This window comes from Cibotium barometz, chromosome 1, assembly GCF_041138505.1.
Source record: "Cibotium barometz isolate CiBa-2024 chromosome 1, ASM4113850v1, whole genome shotgun sequence".
Lineage (NCBI taxonomy): Eukaryota > Viridiplantae > Streptophyta > Polypodiopsida > Cyatheales > Cibotiaceae > Cibotium > Cibotium barometz.
In genome coordinates, this window is record NC_141046.1 from 10,466,582 (window position 1) to 10,493,592 (window position 27,011).

General features: G+C 46.9%; 1 protein-coding gene across 3 annotated transcripts in view; it reads right to left on the minus strand.

Annotated features, from left to right (window-relative positions):
* LOC147641591 (uncharacterized) overlaps window positions 1–25,480 on the minus strand; it is a 29,386-nt gene extending 3,906 nt beyond the window's left edge. For 2 of the 3 annotated variants that reach the window (XM_086792160.1, XM_086792084.1), the window contains exon 1: window positions 23,470–25,479. In XM_086792160.1, coding sequence (XP_086648286.1) covers window positions 23,470–25,290 — 1,821 coding nt within the window. In that variant the 5' untranslated portion in view covers window positions 25,291–25,479. Of the gene's footprint in view, window positions 1–23,469 lie in introns of all 3 variants that reach the window. The other variant, XM_086792000.1, reaches the window with a different exon arrangement.
* Between the last annotated feature and the right edge of the window lie 1,531 nt (window positions 25,481–27,011).

Consider the following 27,011-nt stretch of genomic DNA (forward strand, 5'->3'; position numbering starts at 1 on the left):
ATCTACCATCCTCAGTGCAAGCTCTGACAGCAGTAAAGATCTCCAATTGTGTAAAGGCTCCCATCCATCGTGGGGCCGCTGGCTCGAAGGGCGTGAACCACTCCTCAGTGAGTGCCTCTTGAATGTCATCCCGCATAATCAGCCCCCCTCTGAAGTGACTCAGCCTCTCCACCTGGACCTCCTCTGGGAGACTGCAAAAGGCCTGCCAATCTCCAAAACTGCGTGCTGGGCCTGCCGCCAATGGTCCCCAGGCTAGACGAGGCCGAGAGCCCAGCATATGACCCTGCTCAGTGCGTACCGCGGGGCTCCATATGAGCGGCTCTCTGGCCCACTTCTCATCACAAGTAGGAGGTCTCTGAGAAAGCCCCGGTCTTGGTAGCTCCCAAGCTCGCAGGATGCTCAAGGCAAATCTGTCCTCCCAGCCTCTACTGAGGCTTGTCCTCCTCATCTCTATGAAGATCCATCGTATCTCTGGTGCCCAAGTGCCCTCTGCTGGAGGAGCCCTAGCCTGTCGCTAAAAAAGAAGCTCCTTCCAAGGCTCAGCGCGCCTGGAAGCAGCCCCCAATTGTAAGATGAATATTTAATTCCCTTACGGAAAGTTAAATACATAAGTACTACAACTCCTACTTTGTAAGATGAATATTTAATTCCCTTAACGCAAAGTTAAATACTTAAGTAATACAACTCCTATGCATGTAAAAGACTACACGTACATAAAATACACCAAGAGCACTAGGTTAATCACACATAATGGGCATTGAGATTAGCATAATCACACCATGAGTGGAGGATTAATGAATCATGTTTCATTCATGAGAGTGTGCCTCTTAAATAGGCTAAATACAAAGCATAAAATGTGTCATGGATGATGTCAAGCACCTCCTCAATCATCTCCTACATTCTCTATAGATGCTCTCCTAGAATCTCTCATCAAAGTCAACATTGGTGGGTTCATAAATGCATGAGAATAGGCGCCTTCTTCTAGGTAAAAATGATGCCTTTTACAAAGAGTAAAGCCAAGGTTTTGTGTCCCAAATAACCTTAGAATATGAGTATGAATATTGGGTGTATTTCCCAATATTCATGACAATGCTACATCTCCCCTAGCTATGATGACACTTATAGAGCTCATTAGACTTACTGGTTATGTTTACAATGCCATGCCCGTAGATCTTACTCGTTATGATAACAATGCTAGAGAGTTATGTGAGAAATTCTAATGATGATTACAAAGCTTCAGGATTAGGTAATTACATTTAGTAAGATGAGGTTTTAACATGGTAGGGGCATAAACCTTACGCTACTCAAAAAGCCTAATCTGCTTCAACATAGTTGGTCTCCTAAGAGACCTCTTCTTGAGTTACAAGGTACGTCTTTTGTGCCTTTTTTTCAAAGAAACAATTCTCCTCGATATGATTATCTTTACCAACAAAATCCACAAGACTTATTTGCCTTTGAGTCGGTGAAGTTCTTCTTGCTGATGAAGTTCTTGTTGTTGGTGGAGAACTTGTTCTTGGTGTAGTATGCTCCTTCATAGACACCAGTCTTCTCTTGCTTCTTCTTGTGTTCCTCAAGGAGTGCAGCATCAATGTCCTCTTAAGAAGGTTCTGGAAGATTTATTAGAGTAGAGACCGAATGTCCATACTCTTCATCAGGCATACTTTTTAATAAGATAACAATTGTATCTTCATATCTATAGGTGCTCCGGCAGCTGCTAGAATCATCCATGTTGGCACAAGAAGCATTTGCTTCCACTTTGATGAGCATTAACTTGTTTAGCGTACAAGGAAGACTATTGGCATATATGCTATGAGTTACGCCACATATGATATGAGTAGTGCCACATGTGAACATGGGCTAACCAAGGGCACTTTTCTCCCTTTGGGTTTTTCCCCTTGGATATTAGGTGTGAAAGGACACCACATGCATTGTCTTTTGATATTGTTGAGTCAACTCTCTTTGCTCCACACATTTGTATCCATCTTTCTTTGAGCGTCAGCCACCATCTCTCTCTCTCTCTCTCTCTCTCTCTCTCTCTCTCTCTCTCTCTTGCTGCTGTGTGTTTCTCTGTGCGCGCCTCATTTCTGTGCAACCCTAGTCCAACAATGGTATCAGAGCGACGTTCCTCTTCTCCTGCACGCGCTGGTCTCTCTGTCTGCAATTCCGTCCGCCAGGAACAACTCCATTGACCCTGCCTGTGATTCCGTCTGCAGCGCTCTGTCCTCTTGTGCCGCTGCCCTTTCTAGCGCTGAGCCCTCTCACCGCCCGTTTCAGCCTCCAAAGGGGGTGGAGCTAGTGGGGAGGGCTCCACCATCGCCCAGCCCACGGGTTGAGCTCACACCACAGTGGGCAGCGCTTGGCTGAGCTCCGCCACACTTGTGGCTTACGTGGAACAGGCCACTTTTGGGCACAAATCAAGGTCTTCACTCTGTCGCCGTATCTGTTCCGTCCGGCTCTGACCCCGATGCCATCCCACATTCGTCCGACAAGCTCTGACCCCGATGCCATCCCACATTCGTCCGGCAAGCTCTGACCCGGCTTCTCACTGTCGCCGTCCTCGTGCAATTCGATGCCGTCGACTGCGCCTTTCCTGTTGCCATCGCTGCCTTCTGTACTCCTGCCGTCTGCATGCTATCAATGCCCCGCTCCTGCCGTCTGCTGCAATTGCAGTCCCGTTCGTCTGCAGCAGCTCCCGTTGCCTATAGCTACCAGGTCCTGCACAATCAATGCCGTCGGCTCCAAGGTGCAGTCGCCCTACCCATCTGCATGCTATCGGCTCTCCCACGCTGCCTGTTCGTCATCAGCTCCCGCGTTGCACAGCTCAAGGTTCGCTCACTGCTGCCCATGTATCTCCCACAAGTTCCGCCTCAAAGGATACCAACACCTGTAAAATCAAGGTTCTATCTAATCAGATAACTGATTTTTTTTGGGGTTCCTTTCAAGGTGCTTTTGTGCATAGCTTGCTTTTGTGCATAGCTTGCTTTATTGCAAACATAAGGTGCAGGCAACAGTGCAGGGCAGCATTAGGGTGCACGACACACAAAAAATTTGTAGTGCCCTCGTTCTGAATTGAGGGCCAACTGATATTGAGTCCTAAACTCTTCTGAATCCGGATATTGTGCCTTCATACTGTCCAAGTCTTTGCCTTGAATTTCCAGCACATTGGACTCCTGCAATGTTTGAATAGTGCCCTTTCGACTAAGAGCATCGGCAACAGGATTATTTTTGCCTGGGACGTATTCAATCATTCTCCCAAATTGTTGGAACAATTGACTCCACCTAGATTGCCTCTCACTCCATTGGGCTCTAAGCATGGTTTGCAACCATTAAAGTGCCTGGTGATCTGTCTTAACTGTGAAGTCCCTCCCATAAAGGAAGTGCTTCCAATGTTTAAGAGCCGTCATCACCCCCAAGAACTCTTTGTCAAACACTGAATAATTCTTTTCGAGCGTTATTCAATTTGCAGCTGTAATAAGCCACTGGCCTACCATCTTGTTGTAAAGCATCTCCAATGGCAAGGTTACTGGCATCGGTAATGACCTCGAAAGCATCATCTCATGATGCCAACATCAAAACTGGTGACTCAGAGGAAACTTTCTTCATTGTCTGGAATGCCTCTAGAGCCTTGCCCGTGAAGGACACTTTTTGACGACGAGTCTTCACGCCCTTCAACAAGTCAGTGAGAGGTGCTGCAAGGTCAAAAAACTTGTCCATGTGTGTGCTATAGGCCTGACAAAGACCCACAAATGAGCGGATTTCTTGGGTTGTAGTGGGAAGCTGTAGTGGGAACATCCCAACTAAGAATGGCCTATACCTTTTCAAGATCGAGGCTAATACTTGATGAACTGATAATGTATCCCAGGTAATGGACTTCTTGTACTCCAAACTCACTCTTCTTGGCATTGATAAACAACTGAGTCCTACAAGAGTTAACAAAATTGTGCCACATCTCGCTCATGCTGCTCTGCAGTCCCTGAGAAGATAAGAATATAATCTAAGAAGATGAAGATGCATTTGCCAATGAGATCCCGAAAAACCCGAGACATCATTTTGTTGAACGTCACTGGTGCATTGGTGAGGCCAAAGGGCATCACCACAAATTTGTAGTGGCAGTGCTCGGTCCTAAAGGCAGTTTTTGGAATGTCGGCCTCAAAGATCCGAACCTAATGGTAGCCACTCTTAAGATCTATCTTAGATAAAATTTTTGCACCATTGAGTCGTTCATTCTAGAATGTACTCTATTCTGGGCATGGGGAATCTATTCTTAATTGTTAGCTTATTTAGCGCCCTGTAATCCACACATAAGCGTGCGAACTTATCCTTCTTTTGGACAAACAGAATGGGAGCGGCAAAAGGTGAGGATGACTATCGGATAAATCCGGACTTGAGTAGTTGGGCTAACTGATGCTCCAGCTCACTCTCCAATGCTTTAGAAAGGTGGTAGGGAAACTTGCTTGGAGGTTATGACCCAGGAACCAACTCTATGCAATGGTCCTCAGGTCTACTGGGTGGGAGATCGTCTTGCAGCATGATGTTGCTGTACTGAGAAAAAAGACCATCCAGCCGTTGCTCCTCGGCAGGTGCTATTTGAACTGCATTAGACTGAGAGTGGACATATAGTAACGCACATTCTGCTCCTTTCGGATGGCATGTTGGGCCAGAATGTGGGAAATTAGTGGAATTCCAGGAATGCTCCGATCCCCGCGAATCATGAGGGGCTCTGAAAAAGGTTGATGGCGACGATGTGGATAAGGCTGCTACGGTTGCTACTATGGAAGTGGATGCCTTAGAAGACTTTTTAGCCTGAAACTTAGTGAAATCTTTCTTCCCGTGTCCCACAGTGTGACAGAAGAAACAACGGTTCTCTGTCCTGTACCGTGTTTGTTCATCCGGCTGCTTAGCTTTTTCCTCAGGAGTCTTCTTGGGCGTAGAATCTTTCCTATTGTCCGACTGACCCGGAGAGTTTTTCTTTTGGTCATTTTGGTCTTTGCTGTTCTAAGCCCCCTTACCCTAGGTAGATGACTGTAGGGTAGATGACTGTTGTTGGGGCTCACGGGAAGATTGTACCTGCTTGGGCTTACCTCCGTTCAGCATCAGTTCCTGATTCTAAGCGAGGGTCAGAGCCCGTGCATAAGTCTAAGGCTCAAAATTCCTATCTGGGTACCTAATGTTAGTGTCTAAACCTCGAATGAACTGCTTGAGCTTATCTTCTTCCAATATGCCCAATTGTTGGGCCATTGTAATGACCTTGTTGGAATAGGTCAAAACAGGGGAACCACCTTGACTAAGTTTGTAAAACTCATCCTCAAGATTGGTCATGTACTGTGATGGAAGAAAACAGGCTTTAAGGTGAACCACGAAAGTAGACCAATGAAAGTGGAATTGGCCTATGATGGGATCTGTGTTAAGTTGTGCCCAATGCTGCCACCAAGTAACAGCTTCCCCAGTGAGTTGGGATGCTGCTACATGGACTTTGTCTTGTGGATATGTAATTTTAGCTAAAGGAAGATGTGCTTCAAATTGATGAATAAATTGAGTAACAGCAACATGATCACACTTACCATCATACTTACTCAAATTTGGAGAGGTTCGTGTATGATGGTGGTGGTAGGGGCGGTGGAGGACGAGGAATTCGGAGCCGGCTGTAGGAGGGGTGCCAGAATCTGTGCCATCATTTGCTAATGCTAGATTTGCATAGCCTCCAAGTCGAGTCTTTGTTGAAACTCTCGGTCGGCGATTTCTCGACGGCGCTGGTCTTCCTCATATTTGCGTGTGGCTTCCTTATCTCGTTGTTCCTCCGCACGTCTCAGTTCTTTCTCTTCTTCTACTTTTCTTTTTGCTTCCTTTTCTTCTTTCTTCTTCACGTCTTGCTTCTTCTTTTCTTTTTGCTTCTTCACGTTGATCTTCGTCTTTTCTTCTTTGTTCCTCCATAGTGAGAAGGATCTATGCCAGATCTGAGATGCCTTCTTTGGACTTCTCTTTTTTTGCGGCAAGCTGCATCTTCAGAGAATTTATTTGCTTCATCATTATTCTCAGGAGCTCTTCTATGCTTGGCGGAAGTGTTCGTTCAGTTTGGAAGCTTTGTGCCTCCACAACTTCTTGTTGGCTTTCTTCTTGATGTGATTTCTCTCTTGACATGGTGGAGGCCTAGGTGTTTTTTTCGGACCGCAATTTACCATCCACCGCCGACCGGATGCTCTCACTTCTTAGTAAGCCAAGTTGTGTCACCAACCTAAGGCTTTGATACCAATGTTACATGCACTGAGCTTGCCTTATTTATACCTTTATGTGGTGAAAATCTTTAGCATCCAATTAAGAGAGTAGAGAGAGATAAGAGAATGAGAATGAAGAAGATGACAAAGTATTGGGTCCCAAATACCCACTGAAGGGCCCCCCCCTCAAGGAGGAGTATTTGCTTATATTATTCTTTGGAGAATGTTGTACAATGCTTGAGTAAACAAGTGATATGAATGCCCAGCGCAAGGACGAGGAAGACCGTAAGTCCGCTGGACATGTCTGGACATGTCAATGTCAGGTCAGTCCTCTTAACCCACTTTGGAGAATTCAGCAAGTGTTCATCATATAGGTGCATGCAGATGTCAACCTTAGCAGTACAGTATGCATCATAGGCATATTAGTACACCTCATATAGTAGGGGCCAGCCCCAAGGCAGCCCCAAGAAGTGGGGAAGACTTGCAAAGGGTAGGGAATACCCCTACCCACCAGTCGGTAGCCCTTACGGGCTTAGGCATGTAGTCGACCAAGGCCATGATGGCCTAGATAGCAGTCGGCCAGGTATTGCTTTAGTCAGCCAGTAGGACAGATCAACCATGCAAACCACGCATTAAAACAAGCCTTAAATGCTATTTAATCAAGTCGTGGTCTTTCTCACCAGGCCGCAGCACCCTCTGGTAGCCGACCAGGTCCTGAATCCATAAAAAAAGGCAAGCCATCATCCAAGGTGTAAAGGTACAGTAAGGTAAGGTATGGTAAGGTACGCATTCAAGTATGGGTTGAGATTTTGAGGTACATTAAATACGTAAGGTCCATAAAAACATAAAAAATATACTATATAGTGTACATATATACAAAAAAATGAATGAAAAAACAATTCATTTTTGAACATTCAACTACAACACAATTACCAAAATGAGAGCTCCATCTGTCAACATGTTTCCTTCGCTATCATACTCTCAGCTCTGGCTCTACAATGGTGGTGACCGCAACGGCTGGCACCGCGTCATCATCATCTCTCGCTGCAATGTTTGTATCAATGAGAGGAATGGCTATGTTTGCACTTTGCAAAAGTTGGCTAAAATCAGCGAGATGGCAGCCAGCCTAGGGTTTTTTTTGGGCCAAAATGTTTTTAAAAACTGACACGTACTTGCCAGTGAGGTGATAGATCAAGTGGTGAAGGTGTTTGCCTAGGACCAAGAGGTCTTGGGTTCAAAACCCCCCTTGGTGCTTCCTTGGTGGCATCGCCTAACGTGTGGATAAATAAGCGGCTTCAGGCGAGCACCTACGGGCGGTGGAAAATCGGTAACTACGGGAGGATCTTGGGCCAAAGGTCAATCGGGAGAGGAGGGGATGTGGGGGGGGGAGGGGAGGGGCTTCCACGTACGGATCCATACAATACCATACTGTACACTAAAATGTACCTTATAATAAGGTACGGAAGTACAATGCAACCTTGCCACTATCAGTCGTAAAAATCATCAGATCAAATCAAAGTTATCAAGCAAATTCAGTAAAGCATGTGTGCATACGCTCCAGCCTTTGCATACTTACACCCACTCTTGTGCTTTCAACCCAAAACAAAAGAAGCTCATCCTCTTCAAGAGATCTCAGCACACCAACCCTCAGTCTCGGGCCGGTGTAACCTCTTCGAATGAAACTATGACATGAGGCAAAAGGTTTTGGATGAGTGCCATGTGCCTCCATATGCTAGTCATAGAGGCATAATGCCTACTACTCACATGATTGAGCGATATTTCTCTTGGCCAAGTATGCGAAAGCACATAGAGACACAAATATGGCATGTATCACCTGTCAAAACGTGAAATTCGATAGGCAAAAGGCACCAGGATTGCTTCAGCCATTGCCTAATCTCACACAGATATGGAAAAGTATTACAATGGATTTCATTATGGACTTGCCACGGACCCAATACGGTAATGATGCTATTTGGACAATTGTGGACAGGTTTACCAAGCAAGCTCACTTCTTACCGGTCAAGTGGACCATCAAAGCTAAGCGTATGGTTAAGATATATCTTGCACAAGTGTTCAAGCATCATGGAATGCTGAAGTGCATTGTAGGGGATAGAGATCCCAGGACTACAAGTCTCTTTTGGCGGGCCTTGTTTGATAATATGGGCACCAAATTGGACTTCTCATCAGCTTATCACCCTCAAACGGATAGGCAAAGTGAGGCTGCAAATTCAGCCAAGTTGGAAATGTTATATGGCGGATCATAAGTCTTCTTGGGAGAAGTACTTACCACTTGTGGAATTTGCATAAAACAACACAATGCATGTAGACAGATGGGCCTCACTGACACACCTTTTGTAGATGCTTGGGGAGCCGGGAAGGACTTGACGAGGGCGAGGTCTCTCCTCCTCAAGTTCAAAGATACGGAGTCCCACTTGGCTTTCTTGAAGAAGAGGGCCACCCTCTGAACAACCAAAATATACCTTGGAGATGACCTCACCCCCCTACAGGTGCAACACAGGAAAGCTGGGATGGTTCAAGTTATGGAAGTCCGCAAGGTAGGAAAATGGGCCGTTTATCGTGATGACCGAGTCATCATCACGGATAAACGCCCCACACGACAGTGCGGGGCCTATGAGACCATAGATGCATTGAGGATAGGAGTATGGAATTGCAATGGAACTCTATGGTCAGACATAGGAGGCTTCACAGAGACTTACACAGATAGGGATATTATCTTCTACACAGAAATGCATCGAAGTCCTGAGAGAGGGCTACCCAAAGTGGAGGGTTATGCATGGGAATCAACTTTCAGAACACAAACACGCACCACTGGAGGGGTGCGTGGCTTGGGAGGAGTGGCATGCTTGTTTCGCCTTGATTTGAGAGGCATGCTCACAATGGTTAGACACGATGAGGAGGCTCGTTTTATCGAGCCGATAGATATGGACCCTCACGCGCCGTAAGAGGCGTGCATATGAGGAGGCACAGTACTGGGATATGTACCACCTTCTCATGAGGAGAGATACAGCCACTGCATGGCGCAGGATGAGAGCCTCGCTGTCGTACCCCGATTGAGGATCCACACACATGGCACACATATGCAAAGAGCCTCTAACATATCCCTCAGCAACCGCCCATACCACAGCCATAAGAGTCCCGCCCTACCACCACCTCTACTTTCTTTACTGCCACGATTGGTAGAGAGAGCTATCCGCCGGTTACTAAATGGGAGATCGGCTGACCACACACGCATACAGAGTGAGCATCTTATTTATGCAGCTGACACACTGGGACCCTTTGTTGCTCACCTCTTTAATAGGGCACTAGTGGAGGGCCTACCAGCTGAATGGACTATGCACACCATCGTGCCTCTCCACAAAGCAGGAGACATGCTAGACCCCAGCAACTACAGGACTATCATGATTAGTCATACATTGGCCAAACTTTATGGCGCAGTGCTTGAGGCAGAGTTGAGCTCATATGCAGAGGAGGAGGGACTGCGAGCACCAGGGCAGGCTGGTTTCCGACGAGCTTTCTCTACTATTGACCATATATTCACTCTGAGATGTCTGATTGATCAGGCTAGACGTGGGAGAGGAGATTATACTGCTGCTTTGTGGCTTTCCGCAAAGCATTTGACACGGTGCCACGGGAGATACTCTTCCAGCGCCTCCAACATTGGGGATCCCATTAGAGATGGTCTGGGGCATCTATGCTTTATATAAGCAGGTCATCAGCCGCATACGATGCCTCGGGGGGCTATCTGATGTTATTTCTAGCACCATAGGTGTGAAGCAAGGATGCCCACTCTCTCCTACACTATTTGGGCTATACATTGATGAGGTGGCTAACTTCATTGTTCACGGTGGTGGGGACGGGGTAGACATCTCAGCAGGTACCACAGTCCACATTATGCTATATGGAGATGATATCATTTTGGTCTCTGAGTCGCAAATGGGACTACAACATCATCTCCATGCACTCCATGACTTCTGCACACAGAGGGGACTTACAGTGAACCTTGGGAAAACCAAGGTCATGATTTTCCACACCTCAGGGCCGGTTAGACGACAGGCCATCTTCACACTAGAGCAGGAGGACAGGTAGAGGTGGTAGACTCATATCTGTACTTGGGGATTACATTCGCGACTCCACCAGGAAGATTTACTATGGCACAGGCAGCCAGGGAGAGACTCACACAAGGGTATGCAGCTCTGGCCATGCTAGAGAGACAATGTCACCGGGCACACTTCCAGGAGCCCCGCACGAAGGGGTGGTTGTTTGACACACTAGTCACCCCTGCTTTGATGTATGCTGCAGCAGTATGGGCACCTGGGCTCGCCACCTCCACATGGTCTCACAGAGAGAGGCCTCAGATTCTCATGCTCTCACGGATGATGCGCAGCAAACCCTCCATCCCACATGACATTGTCCAAGCGGAGTTTGTTGCACCTCCTATGCTAGTAGAGGCCCTCTTCCAGACGATCTGCTTCATACAGAGGATCAGAGATATGCCATCAGATCGACTCTCACATAGAGCTTTTGAGGCGTCCAGGCAGCTCACAGAGAGTGGAGATAGGAGATCATGGTATTCAAAGATGATATAGTGGCTCACTCAGCATGGTCTCCACATAGATCACCTGCCACCTTTCCAGTATGATATACATGCACCACACATCCAGCTCTCTCACAGTGAGAGGAACAGAGTCCTTCGGCATGTTTTATGACAACGATACACCCATGAGACTTGGATTACACCTAGTTAGCCTCAACCACCGAAGATGCTATACTACAAAGATCAGTTTATGCGTATCTCATCAGCGGATGGATTCATTCAGTGACCCGGATATATGGATGTGTACATGCCTCACAGTGCCCGAGTGGCGATTGGCTAGCTCAAAGTGTCATCACACCAGCTTGAGATTGAGGCAGGTAGGGCAGCATGGATCCCCAGAGCAGAGAGGATATGCAGACTATGCCAGGAGGAGGTTGAGAGTGAGGAGCATTATGTCTGCAGATGCAGAGCATATAGTGTCATTAGAGAGAGATACAAAACCATCTTCAGTGGGCATCCCTCACTCCGCCAGATCATGGAGTCCGCAGATTTGGCTAGTTCTTGCTAGAGGAGAGGTGGGCAACAGCTCCAGCTCACGGATTTCTTCCAGAGATCTATCCCAGTGCCTACCATGACACAGGAGGGGGTTACACTTCAGCACGCTACGGACCTCCGAGCCAAACGGAGACCAAGAGCACCAGGCTACCAGACTCCCAGGCTACATCAGAGGGAGATCACAGAGATACGGGCTCGACATCAGCACCATATCCAGGAGCAGCTAGCTCACTTACACTCACACCAAGAGATCATGCTTCGAGGTATTTTTGCCTCGCCATCGCCTATGTATCACATATTACACCCCCATTATGGTATTGGTTGGAGCTAGACACATCTGCATTGCATTCTTGTATACCCTACGCATATAGGTTGCATACTGAGCCTCTAGCAGTAGTGCTCCATCCATCACACCCCCCCACTAGCTCAGCACTTTCATAGTTTATTTCATGTGCATTTTGTCATTTTTTTTTTATGGACATCCAGAGGACATTGACAATTGTACATTGATTTGTCTCATAGGTCGAGTTCGGCCTCTAGTAGACGTTAATACAGCTTTCTTTCTTTCTTTCTTTCTCTTTTTCTGGACATCCAGAGAACATTGACAATTGTACATTGATTTGTCTCATAGGTCGAGTTCGGCCTCTTGTAGACGTTAATACAGCTTTCTTTCTTTCTCTCTCTCTCGGGGGCACACTCCACACTAGATCACATCTTCATGCTACGAGGGATCATTGAGGAGGGGAGAGCTCTTGGGCATCGGATATACTATTGCTTTGTGGATTTCCACAAGGCTTTTGGCACTGTCTCACGGGCCAGATTGATGAGGAGACTTTAGGATATGGGAGTACCAGCAGATATGCTTTGGGGGATCCTCAAGCTTTACACAGGGGGGTTGCTTCAGAGGTCATACATAGCACTATCAGAGGACCAAGAGCATATTGCAAGAGCCTTGATACCTATCCAATTGTATAGGACGACATTGTAACGCGCGGAAGCTCGGGGTAGTCTTCTTTCAGCCCTAAACACTCTTGGAAACCTTCTGGTGCAAAACGCACCATCTGATGCAAAAACGCAGGTAGAGAGAGAGTAGAGAGAGAGAGTGAGAAGTGCTGGAATTTCAGTATATACTATGGTACAAAAAGGGTACATATCTTTGCAGCCCTTGGCTGCCTTCTTGAAAAGGTGATAACACACCAAAACTGCCCTAGACTAGGACTCCTAATGACTCATACCCCTAGTGGGTTGAATGATTAAACCATAGAGCAAGGGGGGCTATTTATAGCCCCTTGGACTACATGGGAAACTGGCCGACTGCTGGTCGGCCAGTTCATAATTCATTAAATTCCATTTAATGCAGCCGACTGGATCTCTTCTATTTTCCTTGATGCGCCTGCCGCCAGCACCCTCTGTCCTACAGCCGACAGCCCTCTGGTACTGCTGACGTTAGCCTCCATGCAGCCGACAGCTTTCTGATCCATGCTTTTGCTCCAAGTCCTGCTCCATGTCCATCTTCTACTGGTTCATGGTCTTTATCTGCTTGCCCCTTCTGGATTTAGTCTTGAGAAGGTCCATGGCATTGCTGATGCACATGACATCCCCCTCTGCTAAACTTGATGACGGGAATCCAACCTGCTCTTGGATGACTGTCATCATCCCAATCCTGTCCCGAAGTCCCTCTGTCATCATCCATCCCTGGCAAACCTTTTTCTCTGAACATCCGGTCTGTTCTCCAAACCACTCTGTCTCTGATGAAGATCTATGCATCGGGTCTTCCTCTAGTCCACAATCCATTCCTGCCCTGGCTCTGAAACACCGTCTTGGTCTTCATTCCTAGAACTGAGTCTGGCACTCTCACATCACCCTTGGAGGATCAACCTCCCTTGGGACCGTTACCTGAGAACCTATCTGGCTCACGGAACTGCCATCCCCATCTGGCACTGTGGAACACCACCAACAAACCTCCTGGGAGTTCTTCCCGATCTGTGTTCTTGCCTTGGGCTTCGAATCCGTGTACTTTCCTGTACCTTGGACCTGTACACCATCATCTGGGACTGAATCAGTGTTTAGCTTGGCTGAGCCTGATGCTCTGATACCAATGTAACGCGCGGAAGCTCGGGGTAGTCTTCTTTCAGCCCTAAACACTCTTGGAAACCTTCTGGTGCAAAACGCACCATCTGATGCAAAAACGCAGGTAGAGAGAGAGTAGAGAGAGAGAGTGAGAAGTGCTGGAATTTCAGTATATACTATGGTACAAAAAGGGTACATATCTTTGCAGCCCTTGGCTGCCTTCTTGAAAAGGTGATAACACACCAAAACTGCCCTAGACTAGGACTCCTAATGACTCATACCCCTAGTGGGTTGAATGATTAAACCATAGAGCAAGGGGGGCTATTTATAGCCCCTTGGACTACATGGGAAACTGGCCAACTGCTGGTCGGCCAGTTCATAATTCATTAAATTCCATTTAATGCAGCCGACTGGATCTCTTCTATTTTCCTTGATGCGCCTGCTGCCAGCACCCTCTGTCCTGCAGCCGACAGCCCTCTGGTACTGCTGACGTTAGCCTCCATGCAGCCGACAGCTTTCTGATCCATGCTTTTGCTCCAAGTCCTGCTCCATGTCCATCTTCTACTGGTTCATGGTCTTTATCTGCTTGCCCCTTCTGGATTTAGTCTTGAGAAGGTCCATGGCATTGCTGATGCACATGACAATCAGAGGACCAAGAGCATATTGCAAGAGCCTTGATACCTATCCAATTGTATAGGACGACATTGTCCTGATCTCTGACTCACCAGAGAGGCTATAGAGGCATTTGGATGCATTACGGGCCTCTTGCGAGGACCAGGACCTCACTATGAACCTTGGGAAGACCAAGGTTATGATCTTTAATGCCTCCCCGCAGTGGATAGGCAGATTCGCACCGCTGTTTATATATAGTGGGGAGCCCGTGGAGCATGTGACCGCTTATGTATATCTTGGGATCACTTTTGCTAGACGCAGTTCTCTATGTGGAAGGCAGCCAAAACCAAATTGATGCCTGGCTATGCAGCCCTGGGCTCACTTGAGTGGCAGTGTTCTCAGATAGAGTTTCATGAGCTGAGGACGAAGCTCTCGCTATTTGACACACTAGTCACATCTACACTATTGTATGGAGCTCCCATCTGGGGCCAGTTTGTACCACAAAAGGAGACAGAGGGGGGTGCCTGCTGAGACAGATATGGAAGAGGTATATGATGGGTGGAAGCCCATGGAAAGGACCCTAGTGTGATGATGATCTCGCACATGATTAGGAGTAGGCCTTCAGTGCCACATGAGATTGTGTGAGCGGAGATGGGGACTGCAACGATCGTGACAGAGGCTCAATTCCAAATAGTGACATACTGGCACACATTATGGGAGCCCACCAGGGTAGATAGATACCCCTGGCTCGCCCTAAGAGTCCACGAGACAACTTGCACTAGATGGAGACACAAAGTGCTGGTATGCACATGTGAGAAATTGGTTCGATATACATGGCATGCAGATGGGGGCACTCCCCCCGTTTCAGTACAACATAGAAGCCCCTTGCTTTGCTCTCAGCTGCACAGAGCTGAACACGGTCATCAAGAAGGACATTGTGAAACTAGATACTCAGAGGACCTGGCATTCACTCGTTCAGCCCCTGGGGATGAAGATGGCCTTCTACAAAGATCTTCGCTTGATAGAGGACAATTTCATCATGTGCCCGCACTACATGGACACACATCCGTCATTTGGGGTGTGATGTGCAATTGGACAAATCCGCACCTCATCCCATCAGTTGAGAGTGGAGACAGCCACATATGGGCCAGCGACAGCTGCACCAACGGACAAGATATGCCAGCTTTGTCATATAGAGATTGAGATAGAGGCCCACTATATATGTCGATGCCCGGTATACTATGAGATCACGGGGAGGTTCCAATGCCTCTTCCAAGACGGATTTGGACCACTTTCCAAGATCATGGATTTCCCAAACCAAAGATGCCTGGGGCTCTTCCTTCTAGAGCTCCACAGACACAGGTAGTCCTTATTGCAGCCCAGACCAGCTACACCCGCGCCTAAGGAGCACAAAGAGCTCTCACTGACTTCTTCCAGAATAGAGCTCCAAGAGCAGATCAACCCACTACACTCGACCTCCAGACTGATGCACGAGCCCGGCCGAGTAGAGTGACACTAGACACAACCATCGAGCTATGCAGAGCCCAACGCCCCCGCGACCCCGTGGCCCCCGCCCACACTCGCGACACCACAGGAGGATAAGAGCCATAATTTCCCACCACCACAAGACTTTCTCCCATCGGCTAATCTTTACTACATTGGGTACCATGATGCAACGCCCTAAGCGGGATATTATAGGGTGATGTGAGAGCTTGACGCTCTTTGTATTGGGATCAGCTTTGGCATTTCAGTATATGGGCTCCGCATGGACCGCCTACCCCCCTTCACTACAATTCGGACTCCCCTTTTATTTGGCTCTCTCATGAGGATACCAACCGGGCTATCCAATTAGATCTTCTCAGCCTCTACACCCATTGCTCATGGATCACACCTCCAGAGCTCCCCACGAAGATGCACTTCTGCAGAGATCACTTCCTCACACTCACTGAGGATGGATTCATCCAGCAGCCGGGCTAATTGAGCGTTCACATGTCCCATGCCATGCGGATTGCGATTGGCCAGATATAGGTTTCATCCCACCACCTTAGAGTGGAGACAAGTAGAGTTGAGCGCATCTTCAGAGCCGGGAAGCTCATACGGAGACCCAGAGAGGAGAGGATCTGCAGATTATACCCCACAGAGGTTGAGACGGAGGAGCATTACATATGCCGCTGCCCAGTATACTATGAGATCCATGGGAGGTTTCACTGTCTATTTCATGAGGGATTTGGTCCACTCTTCAGGATCATTGACTTCCAAGACCAGCATTGCCTAGGCCTCTTCCTGCTTGAGCTCCACAAACACAGGGACACCTTCTTGAGAAAGCTTCGGCCCCAACCACCCCGCCCCCTCCCTCACTAGCCAACCATCACCAATTTCTTCCAGACCCAGGAGGTGGAGGACACCGATATAGTGGATCTTGTAGACCCTCCACGAGCTGCTCCGGACCTACCTCACCCGAGAGGAGTTACCTCAGACCAAGCCTCCGCACTCCAGCGTGCCCAACGCCCCCGGCCGCCCCATCGGCCACAATCACCTCATCAACTCCAAATTCAGGACATGCTCCACCGCCATCGAGCTACCTTTCCACATGCAATAGTAGAGGGCGACCTCTCGGCCATACTCGTTAGCCCCATGCCTGATATTTTGGAGTGTGGTATACCATCTACTCAGAGCTGATGTTGCTCTCATGTTTCTATGTTCTTAGTATTCCATGATGAGTTTCCATGGACAGTTTTGTATCACCCCAATGAGATAGCTATATTTTTGTTTTTGTTTCTGTTTTATTTTCCATTCCATGATGAGATTTGCCATGGACATTATTGTATCACTTTGGTCTCATAGGCCCATGGCCCTCGCCCACGGCCACGCCACCACAGGAAGATCCGGGCCATCATCTCCCATCATCGCAGGACCTTTTCGCACCAGCTCAGTGTTAGCACCTTGAGCACCATGTCATAGCGGCCCATGAGGGATGTATTAGGGTGATATGAGAGCTCTCTGGTCATGTACCTAGATCAGATTTTAAAGTTCTAGATTTTTGTTATCTTTCTTTATTACTATTTTGTACCTAGGATGATGTACCTCATGGATATGATGTAACCTTTTGGTCTCATAGGTCATTTTGGCCTTTTGAAGACGTTAATACAACTCTCTCTCTCTCTCTCTCTCTCTCTCTCTCTCTCTCTCTCTCTCTCTCTCTCTCTAGTCTCATTTAGTTGTTCTCTTTGATGAGACACCAACTTCAGATGTACTCTCAGTTTTGGTCTCATAGGTCATTATGGCCTCTCATAGGACCCCACCCAAAGTAAAGCCCTAGTGCTACAGTTCACAGACGAAGTGAGCAGGCAAACCTTCATGAGAAAGAGAGTTATTCTGAGAAACCTACCAGGGGACCCCATCTACTTTGATGATGACCTAACTTGGATGCAGAGACAACACAGGAAATCATGCATGCCACAAATTAAAGCAGCACGTGCTGAAGGGAAAAAGGCACATTACAGAGACGGCCATGTATACATAGAGGGCAAGATGGTGGCATAGCGCCACATGGCCTATGGGACACAAGAAATTATCAAGAAGCACAAGGAGATATATGCAGCAGTTTGGAACTGCAATGGGGCTCTATGGACACATCCAGGCAGACTAGAGGAGGTTATGGAGAACCGGGACATCATGTTTCTAACAGAGACACATGAAAGCCCAGAGAGAGGCTTACCATGGGTAGCAGGGTATCAGTGGGAATCAGTGTATAGACAAGGGATGTGACAAGGCACTTCCAGAGGCTCAGGTGGGATCGCTATACTATTCAGACGAGCACTACACCAGCGTATCAGGGTGGTGTCGAGAGACCTAGAGGCACGCTACATGTGGATTAGCCTACAGCTCTCAGAGGTGAGAACAGTTTACTTGGCAATATGCTACTTCCCGCCGAAGGGGTCGGGATTCAACACAGGTCACATGGAGGACCAGATTGGAGGAGGAGAGGAGAGGGGGGCCCTTCCTAGTGAGTCTCCATACGCCACTCTATCCGCACATATCCTACCCTATTCGACCATGGGGGAGGTTCTCCTGATGGGGGACTTCAATGCATGCACACAGAATCGACAGTGTGAATCATTCGACTTCACAGATCCCCTCATCCTACAGGCACTAGACGATGTAGATGCAAGGACCAAGAGGATGTCAGAGGACAGTGGGCCACACAGTACAGGTTATGGGCAACACCTTCTCGACCTGGGAGCTAGACATCATCTCGTTATTTATAACGGGATGTCACAATGGCCAGAATCGGGAAGACTCACATGTTTCCCATCATCAGGAGGTAGCAGCACTGTGGACTACATATTGGGCTCGCGGGAGAGCACAGACCTGATAGACTCTTTCACTATCCCGACATGCCCCATTGGTGCGGACCATACTTATTTGGCTTTTTCTCTTAGGAGCTCTCTTGATCTGCCACCCCCGACCACTCAGGCATCTCGTACCATCTTCCACTTTACTCGGGAGCTTGCAGACGTTTATGATTCAAAAGTACATGATGGCCTCTTTGGTATGGACCCTACAGCACCCATCGATGTACTGACGGCCCAGCTTTCACACATACTGCACACAGCAGCTAGCCACAGCTTTCCACACCACCAGACAGGGAAGCCACCTAGATCTGGGGACATGCCCCAGAATAGATGGTATGATAATGAGTGCAGAGAGCTTTATCGACATCTCCGAGCCCAGATAGCGAAAGGGGAAATAACACAGCAACAGGCCAGTAGACAGATGCGGTCTCTTACACGCCGTAAGCGACGCACATATGAGGAGGCTCAATACTGGGACATCTACCACATGATCATGAGCAAAGATGCAGCCACTGCTTGGCGACGACTCAGAGAGCCACGCCCCCCACCCCACCCCGATTACTGATCCTCAACGCTGGCAGAGTTATGCAGAAGGGCTTAATGATGTTCTGCACCAGCCACTCATCCCTCGCCCCACTGAGACTCCACCGACCTCATCGGTTTTCTTTACTACCGATATGGTATCTCGAGCTATACATAGATTCCAACATGGGAGAGCTGAGGATCACACCGGCTTACAGGGTGAGCATTTCATTTATGCAGCTGACACACTCTCCTTTTATTGCTTACCTCTTTAACAGGGCTCTGGTAGAAGGTTTCTCGGCTGAGTGGACGATGCACACTATTGTACCGATCCACAAAGCTGGGGACATGCTGGACCCCGGTAATTACAGGACTATCATGATTGGTCATACCTTGGCCAAACTCTATGGGGCTATCCTGGAGGTAGAATTGAGCACACACGCTGAGAGGGAGGGGCTTCGTGCCCCTGGTCAGGCAAGTTTTCGGCGAGCCTTCTCTACTATTGATCACATTTTCACCCTGAGATGCCTGATTGACCAAACTCGGGCACGGAGACAGAGACTCTATTACTGTTTTGTGGACTTCCGCAAAGCCTTCGACACAGTCCCGAGAGAGCGCCTCTTCCACCGCTTATAGACACTCTTACAGACACTAGGCATACCCCCCGACATGATGTGGGGGATTTATAGATTATATGAGCAAGTGTTTGGACGAGTTAGATGCCCAGGGGAACTATCAGATATGATTGCCAGCACCATTGGTGTGAAGCAGGGCTTCCCTCTCTCCCCGACACTCTTTGGCTTATACGTTGATGAGGTAGCAGACTACATCATACACGAAGGAGGCTCTGGGATTGACATCTCAGGTACGACTGTACACATTCTATTATATGCTGATGATATCATTCTTGTGTTGGATACTCGGACAGGGCTACAAAGGCATCTACAGACCCTGGATACTTTCTGTGCGGAGCGAGGACTCACAGTGAACCTTGGGAAAACCAAGGTTATGGTCTTTCATACATCAGCAGCAGCAGTCAGATGCCAAACTATCCTTACACTAGCCCAGGGACAGGTAGAGGTGGTGGGCTCATATGTATACCTTGGGGTCACATTTACCAGCTCATCAGGGAGATTCTCTATGGCACAGGCAACGAGAGACAGAGTGACACGAGGGTACGGAGCACTAGCAATTTTGGAACGCCAGTGTCACCAGGCACACTTCCAGGAGCCCCGTACTAAGGGGTGGCTATTTGATACACTAGTTACTCCAGCATTGATGTATGCAGCAGCAGTATGGGCACCAGGTTTGGCTACATCCTCATGGACACAGATAGAGCGCCCTCAGATTTTGATGCTCTCACGGATGATCTGCAGCAAACCTTCAGTACCACATGATATCCTTCGAGAGGAGTTTGCTGTACCACCTATGTTAGTAGAGGCCATGTTCCAGACTATATCTTTTATACACAGGATGCGGAAGCTCCCACTAAATCGGGTATCTCGGGCTGCTTTTGAGGCATCCAAACAGCTTGCTGAGGAGGGACATACCTGGTCATGATACTCCCAGGTGGTACAGTGGATATCATCACACAGGATTGATATTGACAGATTACCACCCTTACAATATGACCTAGCTGCACCACATAGACGCCTCTCTCAGACAGAGAGGAACAGAGTCATGAGACATGACATTTGGCAGGGCCACATATAGGAGACTTGGCTATCTCCCAGTCAGCCACTCCCGACGAAGATGCTCTACTACAAAGACCACTTCTTGAGCACCTCCACAGACGGCTTCATCCAGAGACCACGATACTTGGAGGTCCACTTATCACATGGAGCCAGAGTAGCCATTGGGCGACTAAGGGTCTCATCACACCAACTAGAGATCGAGACTGGGAGAGCAGCACGCATCCCTCGAGCAGAGCGCATTTGCAGATTATGCCAGACGGGGGTAGAGACAGAGGAGCATTTTGTTTGCCGGTTCAATGACATCGGGTAGATTGCGAAAGGCAACAAGTCTTCATAGGAAAAGCATGGCTGAGAATCATCTTCGCCAACCAATGAATGAGATGCCTCCACCATTTCTACATGAGGAGGAAGAGGATCTCATCATGGAAGATATGGTGAGTGGCTTCTTTGAATGGGAGGTCATGGATGATAGAGAGCAAGCTCCAATATCACAAGAGGAGTAAACCTTGCGTAGAGAGGTAAGCAACCCTTTGTATGAGGGATGTTCGTACTCTACACTAGGAGTAAACTTGCAAACAACTTAAGGATGGAGTGATTAAAGTGTCACAAGTCTTATTATGTAAGATCCATTAATATATTCTCTTAAATAGAAAATGTCTCTTGTTTTTTATATACTCTCCTTATAGATATTTTGACATATGATTTCTTATTTTATGTTGTAGGTCTCGTAAATTGCTCTCTATGCTAGGTATGGATGTCCCAATGATTGCATGCCAGATAGAGGGGTTAATAAAGATGCAACACACTGTCTACCATGTGGAGAGAGCTGCTATAGAGATGATTTGCAAGGAGACAAAATTCCCCGAAAGGTGTTGAGACACTTTTCTATCACTCCTTGCATATCCAACACATGTTTAAATGTAAGGAGATTGCAAAACTTATGACATGGCATGCAACTCATTACTCAATCGATGGCATTATGAGGATTGTAGGTGATTCACCAACATGGTAACATATGGAGCATCAATGGCCAGAGTTTAAATATGAGCCCTATCACTTACGTCTTGGCTTAGGCATGGATGGTGTTAACCCATTTAGCTTCAAGTCCACATTATGGTCTACTTGGCCTATTGCATTGTTGAATTACAACCTCCCCCCATGGGTGGCAATCAAGAAAGTTCATATCATGCTTGCTCTCCTTGTACTAGGCAAGTATAAGGTGGCAAACATAGATATGTACCTCAATCCTTTGATTGAGGAGCTTGAAACACTATGGCGAGGTATCAAAGTGCATGATGTCTCAAGGCCAATAAATAGGTGTGATATGGAGGTGAAAGGAGTTTTACTTTGGACAATGCATGACTATCTCGAGTTCTTGGAGTGCTCAAGTACATACTTGAACTTTATAACTTTAAACTTGTCTTACTCTACCTCTCAATCATCTCAATTTTAAAATAGGTTTGGCAACCTCTGGACATCATGCATGCCTGATTTGTGAACCATCACTAGTTTCGAAAAGACCCTATACACTAAAGAAGGTGATGTATGACAAACATCATCAATTTCTTCCTCCTTCACATTCCAAGTATGTGCCACATAATGTCTCACCACTTGTGATGAGAGGTAGAGGTTGGTCTGGGGCATCGAGAAGCACCCCAAATCCACCACCCAAAGGGATATCAAGACACTCAATCTTTCTTCGGCTTCCATATTGGTGTGAGTTGAGGATCAATCAGAGTCTTAGATCCCATGCATATCTTCAAGAATGTCGCAACAAGTATTTGGGACCATTTTATTGGTAAAAGAGATACTAAGGGTGCAAGAGATGACTTACAAAACATTGGACACCTTCAAAACATGGCCAATTGTAGGTGAGAGTGGTGACATGATCCTACCAAAGGAACCATGGGTATTAAACAAGAAGGAGCACAATAAGGTGAAAAGTGTGATTGCCTCTTTTCGTACACCAATGCGAGTAATGCATTCATCGAAGGGTGCCTTCACAAAGACCAAAAAGATAGAAGAGATACAATTATATGGCCTCAAGACATATGATTGGCACAAGATATTACAGATATTCAAATATTTGCTTATTCATTTTCTCTTTATGATAAATCATTTGTAGGCTCATATACTAACTTTCATTTTTTTCTATACATGGTTTATTCTTCCAATTGATATAGTTGGTTATGGAGACAAGAAGGCGAGAGAGGCTATCGAAAAAATGGAAAGCTTGGTGGGGTATAAATCTTCTCCTTCAATTCACTAGCTAATTTATATTTGGTATTTGGTATTCTCATGTAATCACAAGTTATGTATAATAAATTGTACACATGATTGCTATGTATGTAGGTACATATCCTCAAAGGAGATAGATCCTGCATCCATTAAGATGGCTCGTCTCAATGCTATTGAGACAATGTGTATGATCGAGAAAAACTTTCCTAGTACAATTCTTACTAGCCAATTGCATATTGTGGTGCATTTGATTGATGAAGTGGCACTTTTGTGGTGTTGTTCATGTTCAATGGATGTTTTTTTCTAGAAAGGTTCATGAAAGCCTTTAAGGACTCTGTGAGACAAAGAGCAAGGCCAGAAGCAAGCATGACAGAGGGATGGTTGATGCAAGAGTCTCTTGTGTATATCACAAAACATCTCTCTCGCATAGATCCTTCCATGCCACGATTAAATGAGGAGGATAACCGACTAATCACTAATATGCCAAAAGGAAAAGGAAAGCAACGAAGACTGGATGTCCACACAACCTTAGTAATAGAGGGGGGGGCGGTCCACACAACCTTAGTAATAGAGTATTAATTTATGCCCAAGGGGCTGAAATAAAAAATAGCGTATAATTATGATAAGCAACAAAACTTCCTTGGGCAGCGAATTACCTCGTGTCCAGTGGACTCTTCTTTAAGCTCCTCCCCTAGATGGCTTTTGATTATGGCCTGGCACTCTTTGTCTAAAAAGCACGTAAGATCATCCCCAAAACCACCTACAACAAATTCTTTAGCCTCCGAGACGAAGAGGTCCATGACCAGTTCATGGTGCTGTTCACCACAAATCAATGTACCAATCTTGTGCAATTCATTCATACCACTGACACAAGCCATGAGCACACATGAATCCGGATCGGAACTCGAACAGCAGTGCCCTAGCAGGATGAGCATAATATTGCAGACTGTGAAGCTGGTGGGATGCTGGTGCTCCTTGAGATGGTGGACGCCACGGGCAGGAATGGACAAGCCGCCAGACCAGTCCAAACTGAAACGCCCCGAGGGCTCGACAGAGAGGAGATTGTGTGGATCTTGGGGCACAAAAGGAGCATCTTCAGAATGGTTCCACTCCACTCCAAAGGGCAGAGAGTTGAAGGGGGGGGTTTGGGTGAACTCAATGGTGAAGGACTGGCCAATGTCTAAGTGGTAAGGGGTATACCCATGCAGAACGGAGCCATTTCTAGTCAAGGAGGCCCGTATGGTAGAAGCCCTCATCACAAGACTGCCATTGTCTTTGACCTTAACCACCTCTGCACTGCGCCTTGTCACTACCTCATACTGATGAGCCACGTTGATGTCGACCTCAAACCTTGAGAACTTTGCGTGCCTCAAATTTGGAAGCCAGGATATGTGTGGACTACCGCCATAGCCTTCCAAATCTGCTGCACACAAACTCACCAGCAGCTCCGGCTTCTCCTGCATCAGCATCTTCGCCAACCGCACAATCTGCTCATCTAGCGTGAGCTTTGTCCTGACGGTGTGATGACCTTGGAAACCCAGCAGACCCAATATGGACAAAACCCTGTCCTCCTCGACTGAGCACTCCCGCCTCCGGATGTGTTTCACGACCTCTTCCACATAAAGCTCGTCACATTTCTTGTGCAGCCTGGCATACGCAGCATTGAAATGAAGCCTCATGCCCCGATCCTGTAGATCCCTGAAGAAACGATCCCGCGCGTCAATCAGGGTGTTCATCATCACCTTGTAGCCCTTCACATCCAGACAATACAGCTCCTTGCCTCGATCCGTTTCAAACGGGATCTTCCTTCTCGAGAACTCCTCCGTCTCTTCGTCCCAATCGACCCAGTCGCCGTCCTCGTCCCAGGATGACGCTGCTAGCTTTAGCAACATCTCTCTGTCGAACTTCTCCACGATGAAGCTGAGGTCCTCGGGAAGAAGAGACTCTTGCAAAGTCCAGGCTCTTGTGAACCATCGGGGGAGGCTTCCTGCGGGGTCGAGGGCCCGAAAGCCGCATTCGGTGCCGATGCCGTGAGGGACGACGTAGCAACCGGCGCTGAGGCGATAGAAGGCTCCCATGTTGCAGATCTCTGATTCCTTCTCCTCATCATTGAGCTGGTTGATGCAAAGGGCATCGAACCATACTTTCTGAACTCCATCAGCAGAAAGCACGCAGAAGAATTGTAGCAGAGACTCGTAACAAGGCTCCCCACTAAATTTCGCCTGCTCAAATGCTAGATTGTAACTAGCTCCTTCCTCATCGTCTTCCTGTCTCCATCCCGTTTTGATCAATGCAGTTGCCACCCTTTGGGAGAGTTCCCTTATGTCCTGGCTCCAAGTGTGAGACACCACATGGAAGCTCCAATCTTCCGGAATGCAGAAGCACACTCCACCCTTCTTGTCAATGGTGGCCCTTAAATCGATCACACGCTTTGGGAAGACACTAGGATTGAAAAACAATTCAGACTTCTTCAACATGTTGCCCTACTAGCAGGTTTTGAGTTCAAAACAAGCACAGGCTACACAAATTGAGAAGCATTAAGGTCCAGAGTTGGAGTCTCTTTCAAGTTTTAACAATCACTAACGGCATCCCTTTTCATGAGCCTTTCTCCACGATCAGCAAGGCTTTAGCGTTTGTTGCAAACCACCACACCACGTTACTTTCCTCAAGGTTGTTTCCCCACTTTTCAAGATTGCAAGAGAGATTAAAATAAAGTAAACAAATTAATAAAACGAGTAGCTTCACCGTCCTCAAAGGGCAAGAGAGTGGCCAAACTTCCACTCAAACATGACATAACTCTCCTTGCTGAATGCTACATATATGTCGATCTATATAAACATGTACATTATAGATGTGTATATGTAAATAAACATACACATGTACATCCATATAAACATATATTCATACATACATACATACATACATACATGTGTACACGCGCGCGCACACACACACACACACAATTCTTAATTTACTACATATATCCATACATAAGATTTTGTCTATATACAACCATACATTCATATGTATCAATCCATACACACACATGTATGTCTAAATTTATGTATGTGTGTCTACATATATCGGCCATATATAAGATTTGTCTATATACAACCATACATTCATATGTATCCATCTATTCATCTAATTAGTGTTTGTGTGCATGTGCGTGTGCATGTGTATAGCACCCCACTTCTTTCAAAATGCTTGCCACAACCAAACCCTTCACTCTGTGCTTTGCCTTGAGTTTGAAAGGATGCCACTTGTGTGTGTGTGTGTGCGTGTGTGGACAGGACTCATATAGTCTTTCGGCGACCAATCTTTCGACAAGTTTGCTTTCTTTCACACCTCCCTGTAGCAATCTTTGTATGACTGTCTGTGCAGGTGCATGATATTGATTATATTTCCTTTCAGTCTTACACTCGTATCTTTTGAGATCATGTAATCGGTTGCCCTCAATCTGAGGGTTGACCTCTGTTACTATAAATACAAATTGAGTTCACAAAAACGTGTGTGTGTGTGTGTGTGTGTGGGCGTGTGCACCTCATTAGTTGTGGATTGGGGTGTGCCACTCCATGAGTAGAGCTACTTAGAGCAGTGCCAAGCACAACATTATTTCCTAGCAACCCCTGTCTTGCGATCTCACCATGAATTTGTTCCAAACACAATCAACCCAAGGTAGTGCCAAGCACAATACAATTTCCTATAGCGACCCCGGACTTGCAATCTCACCATGAATTTGTTCCCTCCTTTCAGTTGCTCCTATACTACCACTGACTTTCAAGATGCGAGTTAGCACTTTGCATTATTAGAGGAGAGGCCCTTATGCTGCTTTACTTCAAAACAGCTCAAAGCATCTTCACTTTGCCCTTTTTGGGTATATCCTACCATCAATGCATTCCAATAAATTACATGCTAAATAAAAAGCTTCTCAAGCAGTCATCATGTTTTTGTGAGTGCCCCTCATTTGGCATACATATATCATCAAAACGATATTATTTCCTAGCAATCTCATCTTTCATTGTCAACTTCTCTTATGTTGCCACAATCTCAAGATGCAAGTAAAGGTCTTTGCCCGTGTTGGACGTATCCTACAATACATGCATTCCAAAATGTAAGGAAGCGACTCAAATGTCATTTTGCAAGGGCATTGCATTTTGTATACATATCCAGCAAACCAATGCCAAGCATAATATTC